Raw genomic sequence first — 9,876 nt, forward strand, 5'->3', positions numbered from 1 at the left:
TGGAACGTGTTTGAGCCCTTTAGAAGGGAAATTGTAATTGTACATTCTGTACAATTGTGTGCTTCCAACTTTGTGATCTTTCTTGGAGAAGACCCATACATGGGTGTGATGGACAGGTGTCTGCAGTACAGCCAGAATTTTTCTAGGCATGGCGAGAGCAACCAGTGTGGATATGCTGGAAAAATTTGACAAGCAAGCAAATTAAAATTCTCATTTGATTGTTCACTTGCTTTAATTTACTAGGAAAAGCAGACAGAAAGCATTGCAAATTCAAGCCAGACCCCAGTGTCCCAGAGCTGTTCACAGCACACAATGAAGACTACCTCGGCAGCGGCTGGTCTCGAGGACACATGGCACCAGCTGGCGACAATAAATTTTCAGAGGCAAGGCAACATTTATTCTCATAAACTGTTCTCAATGATTGTCAAACAAACTCAGCCTAGATCAGATTATTTATTTCCTTTACAACCAAGCAATATTGCAGTTACAGAGTGTTTAATATACAGAGGAATAAAAGCCTAATGAAATGTAATATTGTTCAATATTCCAAAATACACAGCCTCACAAATATAGCTTGTGCTTGATCATGTCAGTTTAAATAGTTTATCTTTGAACAGCAATCAATGGCCGAGACGTTCTATCTGTCCAATATCATCCCACAGAATTATGAAAACAATGCCGGTTTCTGGAACAGGTAATGAGCAATATCCGATTATAACTGCAAAAAAAAAGGTAAAATTGGTTCTTTTTTATAAAAAAAAGTCCTTGTAATAACAGATGCGTCTTGTTTTAAGGTTGGAGATGTACTGCAGAGAGCTGACAGAGAGGTTCAGAGACGTGTGGGTAATTTCAGGCCCGCTGACTCTTCCACAAGTAGGAGAGGATAAAAAGAAAACCGTCTCTTATCAGGTACATGAACATGGGGCTCACTGTGAGAGAGATGGTAAGCTCTCAGTACAGGGTCATGGGAAAGTAAATGAATTAGGAAAGGAACTTTTTGTTCTTTCTTTACTTATGTTTTGTTGATGTTACACTAACTACACAAATAGTGTCTGTGTACAAATTAAATGGTGAACAAGTCAAACTGGTATCAGTTGTTTTGCACAAAGTTACAAATGTGTACCAGGAAACGTTTTTGCATTTGCAGTATCAGTCAAAAAATTTGGACACAGCTTCTAATTCAATGTTTTTCTTTCTTTTTTTTTTTTTTTTTTTTTTTTTTTTAGAGCTAGACTGCCTTTCAGATTTTTCAAGTTTAGGTCATAAAAAGAATTTTCCCCGACACCCAGTTATTTTTGTTTAGTGGACCGAAAGCTACTGAATTTGAATCACAGGCTTCCAATTTTTATTTTTTTAAAAATAGAACAGTTAATGAATTTAGTGCCACATGGCCCTAAATTCTCCACTATTTTTTCCTGCTTCACCATGACCCAATTCAAGATACTACGACATGCATCACATAGTGGGCTTTCCCTGTTTGTGCAAGGCATTGTGGGATACAAATTTGAAACGAGAAAGGAAAATGGAGGACGCGAATAAAACGTGAAAGACCGACTTACGGTAACGGAAAGCGAGAAGAAAAGACGTTATGCTGCGAAGGAAAGGAAACGCAGGACCAAACTAATAAATATCGACGGTCAGCGAGCACCTTGGTGTGACCAGCTGTTCGTTTAGCGACAGGATAATGGAACTGTCAAAGGTAAACCTGTAGATGGCAGTAATGCAACACTGTGGATGCCAGCTGCTGTAAAACCCAAAAGAAGTCCATCTGCGCATGCGCACATGGACTTCCTCTGTCTGCTTGACTGCGCAAAGTGAGCGATTTCATGCACATTATTTGCTCAGGAATCCCCTCAAATTAAATAACTTCCCAGCCACAGAATGACCTGATTTTTTGAGAGATATTACAGAAATAAACATATATCACAATGACCAAATTTCAGAGGGAACTAAATTTCACCGGTTTTATGAAATCAAAAGGCCGTCTAGCTTTTTCACTTCATGTCTTAAAGTAATGATGGATGTCGTTTCTGTTTACTTAGTTGAGCGGTTCTTGACATTATATGGATTACTACAGTTGTGGAACAGGGCTATTTACTGTATTTTTATTATTTACCATTTATTTGATCTCAAATGCATTAAGAAGGCAAGAAATTGCACTAATTACCTTTTGACGAGGTACCTATTAATTGAAAAGCATTCCGGGTGACGACCTCATGAAGCTGGTTAAGATAATGCCAATAGTGTGTGAAGTGTCAAGGTAAACGCTGGCTACATTGAAGAATCTAAACTATGAAACATGTTGTTTTTTTAACACTTTTTTTTTTTTTTTTTGTTTACTACATAATTCCATATACGTTCCAGATGTTGTTTCACAGTTTTGACGTCTTCAGTGTAGAAAATAGTCAAAATACAGAAAAACCTATGAATGAGTGGGGTGTCCAAACTTTTGACTGGTACTGTAGGTCTTGGGTAGGGGTGGGCAGTATGATATGGAGAATAAGGTGCATTACAATATGATAAATGACTTATTGTCAATACTTCAACACTCATTACCATATCCTTGATGTGGTCGGACAAGGAGATTTAAGCAGGTCAAAATACTTTCACTCTGTTTAATTTAAACTGCACAGTAGCAAGTAGCTGGTTGGATGTTAACAATTGGGAGTTTGTGCGGTTCATCAGTATGCGAGCTCATGAGATGAGTAAGTTTGGGTATATTAGTGTTAAATGTGTAGTTTACTTGGTGTTTAAATAGGATGCAACTTTACTGTAAATTGTGTTCATTAAATTCAAAATTCCTTTTTTTATACCTTTAAAAATGGTATATTTAATAATGGTGCTGATCTCTTGTAATCATGAATATATAGCATTTACCATCTGGGAGGTCCGTATCGTGAAATTGCGTGACCGAGGTCTTGAAAGTACTGAGCGAGGCCCTCTGGGCCGAGGTCAGTATTTTCAAGGCCGAGATCACGGTATTTCACAATACGGACTGACCTTAAGCTGGTAAATAATATATTTATTTTTTTCTTTACCAAATTCTAACAGAAAACGAGAGCACCCGAAAGGGAAAACCGAGCCGAGCCGCCATTTTGAATCCTCATTCACGGCTGTAATGCAAATTGCTTCCTCCTCGGTATACAAGTGCACTTCCATGGCAGGAAAAAAACTACATTTTGCCGCCTATGTAGTCCCCTATTTATACAAATAGGAGTCCTTCAGGATTCAGCCATGTTTTTGCTCGGCGTTAGCAAGTTAGAGGTTTTTAGCTTTCTCCTGAAATGTTTTCTTTTATTTCTTCTTCCTCAGGGTAGTAAAACTCGCTTTCGCTGTGAACACTGTCGTTATCGCTATCCATGATGTAAAATTAATGCTATTCTCCTGAGAAATGCGAAAATAAATGTTGACAAAAATTGCTACTATGTTTGTTGTTGTGAACGAACGAGTTGCCAGAGGTCCGTAACCGGGGTCCGTGCTGTAGGATACGGACCCGCTTCTCAGCCAATCAGAGCGCACGATTTGATGGAAACCGGACTGCGAAAAAAATATACGTTATTTACCAGCTGGGAGGTCCATATCGTGAAATACCGTCCGTGACCGAGGTCTTGAAAATACGGACCGAGGCCTTCTGGGCCAAGGTCCGTATTTTCAAGGCCGATGTCACGGTATTTCACGATATGGACCAACCTTAAGCTGGTAAATAATATATTTATTTTTTTCTTTACCAAATTCTAACAGAAAACGAGAGCGCCTGAAAGGGAAACTGTAAGGTTTTATTGTTATTAATATTAAATAAAAAGTAACTGGGATACATCATTGTTAATTATCATTCAAATTTTAGGTAAATTATTTTAATTTGCATCTTAAGGATTTTATAAGGGAAATAAGGATTTTGGAAGTTGGTTATACAGGTTTGATTGACCAAAGATTGACATGTATGCACACCAGAAACATAGTTCTGACTGTTCATGTCCAGAGTACTGATTTGTTGTTTCATTATTTTGTGCATATCCAATAATGCCATATATAAATGCTGAAACAATTAAAAAAATAAAATATACATTACACAGCTCCTAGAGATTGCAAATGCCTGCACGAGGATAAATCAAAACTGAGCCGGCCAAATTGTCTAGAATTTGTGTAGAATCCTAAACCACAGCGATTCATCCAATCCCGTGGGTTTTTTCTCGGGGTCTGGGTACCTTAACACAATTTCCCCTCCCATTGGTGACACGAAAGGACAGTCTCAAGATTAATTATTATGTATTTAACTCATAAAGCGCACTCTTCCCGTGACAGCTTATTCACGAGGATAAACAATCTTCCCGTGGCTCTTCCACGAGGATAAACAATCTTCCCGTGGCTTCTCCACGAGGATACCCAAATCGTCCCGTGAACCAGTCATGAGGATAACCAAATCGTCCCGTGAACCAGTCACGAGGATAACCAAAAACAAATCATCCCGTGACAACTATGTCACGGGGATAAACAAATTTGGATTTTCGGATACTACCAACCAGGCGGAAGTCCCTCAGACTTACCTGGTCAGTAGATCCCGGACGAGCCCCCAAATTGTTAGGTTTCTTCACCTCTGGCCCTCACCATCTCGAGATCAGTCCCCTCGTGTCACCCAGACGTCTGGGGGTGAGTCGCAGAAAAAAGAAAGGAACCCCACAATCTTTAGTTCGCAATCTTTATTCGCAAGTCCCCCCTGAGATCAGAGTATACAGGGGTTTTATACGTGTGTATGTGAGTGAAACCTTGGATCAATCATGGCAATTTTAAACAAAGACTATGTTTAGCCTAACAAAGAAGTGTCTTCTCCACTGGACGAAGGTCAGGTTACACAGGAATAGTTTAAAATCACTGTTATAGTATATGTAATAGTCTAGAATAATAAAGGATCTTAAAAAGCTCTAAAATATTAAAATCATAAAGTCTTAACACCTTGTGCAGCAATAAGGCTAATATAAATCTATAAAACTAACATGAATCACTTAATGTAGCTTTAAATCTAACATTAAATCTAACATTCAATCATTTCAATTTCAAATTCAACACTGAAGAGATTGGTTAAATCTAATAATCCTAAATCACGTGTAGCTATAAAACTAACTTAAATCATGGCTTTAAATCTAACTTTTAATCCCAAATACACGTTGGATATGCAGCTGTGGGTGTGTCTGACATCATTGCAGACCTTGGCGCTGTTCAGACACAATAATCTGATCAATAATACACATTTCATATCAAAATAAGCATAATGTTCTGATGATATGATAGCAATGTTCAGACAGAATGGAATTTTTAAACAATGTCTAGCTGAGACAGAAGGTCATTTTAACTGAACAGAATAAATCCTTACAATTTTGTCACAAAATAAATTACTGCCTTCTTGGTCAAGAATAAATACTTACAATTATTTATCCTTACAAAGGAATAAAACCTTACAATCCCCTCTTTGATACTAGATGTAATCTAGTATCAAAAACCATATTTAGAACAAACCTGCTACAAGCTCGTTTTTAGCTTTCTCCTGAAATGTTTTCTTTTATTTTGTCTTCCTCAGGGTAGTAAAACTCGCTTTGGCTGTGAACATTGTCGTTATCGCTATCCATGCTGTAAAATTAATGCTATTATACTGAGAAATGCGAAAATAAATCTTGACAAAAAATTGCTACTATGTTTGTTGTTGTTGCGAACAAGCGAGTCACGAAAGGTCTGTAACCGGGGTCTGGATCGTAGGATTCCGGACCGCTCGTGAGCCAATCAGAGCGCACGATTTGATGGAAACCAGACCGCGAAAAAAAAAAAGGACATATTGTGTACCGTATATTGTAAAACGTGAAAACTTATCATGCTCTAAAGAATTTGTGATATCGACTTGTGCAATTTTATTGCAGCCTTATTACATGTTCTTGGTAATCTTGCAATGATTAAATTATAAAATTAACACAAAGCAACCCCTTTGTGTCAGAAATATGTAACTTTTTTTTTTTAAACACCTCCAGTCTCCTAGAAATCCTGATAGCAGATGGGTAGAGTGTAATGATTTGATTCAGGACATGACCAGTAGATGTCAGCAGTACACTTATGCGTCGCCTGGTGCTTTTACGATGGCACTTTATGTATTCTGTTGAAGGTATTATCGCAATATTTCTTCCCCAAAGTAAAGTTATGTTTTGTCTTTACAACTTCAGGTATCTCTTACTAATGTCAAACATATGGAGGCTTGGCACACTCTAGGGTCAACTCTTTTTAGAGTGACGACTTACAGCTGTACAAACCAGATTAATAAATAACTCAACCAGATGTCTCCGAGCACACTGGGTGGATATGAGTATTACACGGTTGTTTGGCTGATTATTTTTTAAGGCAGTGGGCCTCTTCCTGCCCGAAAACCATGATAAAGCTTAAATGATGTATTCCGCAGTAAGCGTTAAATGAAAAGATGTGATGTATTGATCCCTGGAGGGAAATTCACACGTTGCTAGGTGGCAGCATGTAACAAGAAAGTGTCGCTGAAGGTAAAATACAGAACGTATGTAATATAGGGACTGAGGTTGCAAATTAGCCAATTGGCTAGAAACCTTTTATGCAACACATCTACACATATTGTTATGGCATTGACTGTGATATTATGTATGTAATAATGTACGCTGCATTGTCCCTGACAAATAAACTAATAAATAAAAAATAAATAAAATAATTTAAGGTGAATAAGAAGCATAATGTAAAAAAAAAAAAGATAAAATTAACAAGCGCCACAAACAAAGTAAAAATGTTCATTGTACTGTACAAGAAGGCAGAATGAACAGTGTCACTTACTATAGTACTTAGAGGTGTGACATGACTGAGTAACGAAAGAGCAAATATTCATGTAGTAATAAAAATAATTCATGCCTAGAAGAGACATAATGGCATATATACAGGGTTTTTTTTTAAGTTTAGATCTTGATCTGGCTGGAGAACGGGCTGTAAACTTGTGTGCGTCTTCTGCTCTGTGTGAGACATGAGAGGAGCTCCAGCTGGCCAGAGAAAGAGTTAGCTTTTTGTTAGGGCAAAATTGACATAGACAGCTACCCCCAGGGCTAGTGTGTATCATAAATTGGCAGTGACAGGAGCCATGTTACCTTGATCTCTGCACACCCGGGCCCTAAGAGAGACTGCAGCTTAGATACGTTCTTTATTTCCCTGGTGCCTGTGTGGAATGAAGAGGTTGTGCCAGTGTGGTTTCTCCTGGGCGACTGGGGAGAATGGAGTTCTGATGACTTTGTTTAAAAGCTTACTGGATGATGACTATTATTATTATTATTATTATACGTATTATTTTGTGGTTTAAGTGTGAGTGAAATGCTTACACTGCAAAAAATGATCTCTTGTTGAGCGAAAATATCTTTAATATGGGTGAATTTATCTATTATTTCTTATTAGAAGTTTACGAGAACTCAAATATAAGATTTAGCTTACTTTGAGACGCTTTTACTAATTTCAAGCCTTAAATTTTCTTATTCTATTGGCAGATAATTTTGCTCATTTTAAGCATTCAATTCTAGAAAGAAGCAAAATTATCTGCCAATAGAATAAGAAAATGTAAGGCTTGAAATTAGTAAAAGCGTCTCAAAGTAAGCTAAATAATCTTATATTTGAGTTCTAGTAAACTTCTAATAAGAAATAATAGATAAATTCACGGCGGCACGGTGGTGTAGTGGTTAGTGCTGTCGCCTCACAGCAAGAAGGTTCTGGGTTCGAGCCCCGTGGCCGGCGAGGGCCTTTCTGTGCGGAGTTTGCATGTTCTCCCCGTGTCCGCGTGGGTTTCCTCCGGGTGCTCCGGTTTCCCCCAAAGACATGCAGGTTAGGTTAACTGGTGGCTCTAAATTGAGCGTAGGTGTGAATGTGAGTGTGAATGGTTGTCTGTGTCTATGTGTCAGCCCTGTGATGACCTGGCGACTTGTCCAGGGTGTACCCCGCCTTTCGCCCGTAGTCAGCTGGGATAGGCTCCAGCTTGCCTGCGACCCTGTAGAACAGGATAAAGCGGCTAGAGATAATGAGATGAGATGAGAGAAATTCACCCATATTAAAGATATTTTCTCTCAACAAGAGATCATTTTTTGCAGTGTAGTCTTGCTTTCTATTCATAATCAATAAAACTAATCCACGTTCATGAATAAAGTCTGATTTAATCTGTCCTTGATGTTCCACACATGACTCACTCAGCTGATTGGAAAAGACGACGTGGCCGTACCCACTCACCTTTACAAAGTGATCCTGGTGAGGAGAGATCATTCATCTGACGTGCTGGCTCTCGGGGCCTTTGTAGTGCCGAATGTTCCTATCAGTTTCAAGCATCAGCTAAAGGAGTACCAGGTGAGTCTGACAGAGCTGGAGAGAATGTCAGGTCTGACCTTCTTCCCTAAACTGGACAAGAGCTGCAGTGTGAAGAACCTTTGCCTGCTGGACTCCTGTGAGCTCATGGACTTTGAGCGTTTCACATTGTACATCACTGGCCGTAAGGTGAAGGGTGTCAAGTCCTTGGCGAAGCTGGAGAAGATCATGGCAGAGCTCAAGGAAGCCGGTATCTCTCCAGATGAATACTTGAATAAAATGTACTTTGAGAGGAAACAAGAACTCTTACAAAAGGAAAGTCCATAGGTCCGTGAGGATAACATTTTGAACTGCGTGGTCCACAATCGGAGCAGTTTTGGTACGTTGTTTACAGACACTGAGATTTTCGGCACTTCTTTTAACCATGTTTTAAAAGTTTAACATTTAAAGATGATACTGACAAACCGAAGTATTGATACTTTGAACCATGTTGTCAAGGAATGAGATGAATATGTAAATATATTTGAAAATAATTCACTTGGCATCTCAATTGTTAATTTATGTTTTGACTTCAGACTTTTATTTTCTTCTGGTGTTTTATGGTGATCAGTTGTTTTGTCTGGCATTACATTTGTTAAACTACTTAATAGAAATATGTTGGTTTTCTTTTTCGAGGTTTTTATTGTATGTTGGCAGCTTTTGGCGTTTTCATACTGCAGAGGAAATGCAGAAGTAGGTCAGCTGATAAGGTTCTGTGCGAGTGACTGAAAGCAGAACCTGCCCTCCAACCTCCCACTCCTCCTTTTAACAAAGGTGCCCAGTTTATCTGTCATCAACAAAACAATAAATAAATGACAAGTTCTATTTCTGTGGCTTTCAAAATAGTGTTGATGCATGGGGAAAAAGTTCCCTTGAAACCTGGTATGCGTTAACAGAAACTATTATACATCCAGGAGGGCGGCACGGTGGTGTAGTGGTTAGCGCTGTCGCCTCACAGTAAGAAGGTCCGGGTTCGAGCCCCGTGACCAGCGAGGGCCTTTCTGTGCGGAGTTTGCATGTTCTCCCCGTGTCCGCGTGGGTTTCCTCCGGGTGCTCCGGTTTCCCCCACAGTCCAAAGACATGCAGGTTAGGTTAACTGGTGACTCTAAATTGACCGTAGGTGTGAATGAGAGTGTGAATGGTTGTCTGTGTCTATGTGTCAGCCCTGTGATGACCTGGCGACTTGTCCAGGGTGTACCCCGCCTTTCGCCCGTAGTCAGCTGGGATAGGCTCCAGCTTGCCCGCGACCCTGTAGAACAGGATAAAGCGGCTAGAGATAATGAGATGAGATGAGATTATACATCCAGGACACTTTTTCGATGGAATAAAAACGTGTTCTATTCCCTTCTAGTGGGTTCCATTCATTTGGTTTGATAGCATATCGCTTATCCTACATGTATTACGTCACTTTACCCAATGGAGAATGAGTGTTGAATATGGTTTATGATATTGCATGGCTGTCAAGACAACATGTCCTACATCGGCGACGCAAAACTCCTGCGCAGGTGA

The 9,876-nt window shown here is 39.3% G+C and overlaps 1 protein-coding gene across 1 annotated transcript in view; it reads left to right on the forward strand.

Moving 5' to 3' along the window:
• LOC132887074 (nuclease EXOG, mitochondrial-like) overlaps positions 1-9,190 on the forward strand; it is a 33,902-nt gene extending 24,712 nt beyond the window's left edge. Inside the window, exons 3-6 of the mRNA XM_060922427.1 lie at positions 244-383; positions 618-694; positions 795-909; positions 8,221-9,190. Coding sequence (XP_060778410.1) covers positions 244-383; positions 618-694; positions 795-909; positions 8,221-8,655 — 767 coding nt within the window. The 3' untranslated portion in view covers positions 8,656-9,190. The remainder of the gene's footprint in view (positions 1-243; positions 384-617; positions 695-794; positions 910-8,220) is intronic.
• The last annotated feature ends 686 nt before the right edge of the window (positions 9,191-9,876 follow it).

This window comes from Neoarius graeffei, chromosome 5 (assembly GCF_027579695.1).
Source record: "Neoarius graeffei isolate fNeoGra1 chromosome 5, fNeoGra1.pri, whole genome shotgun sequence".
Lineage (NCBI taxonomy): Eukaryota > Metazoa > Chordata > Actinopteri > Siluriformes > Ariidae > Neoarius > Neoarius graeffei.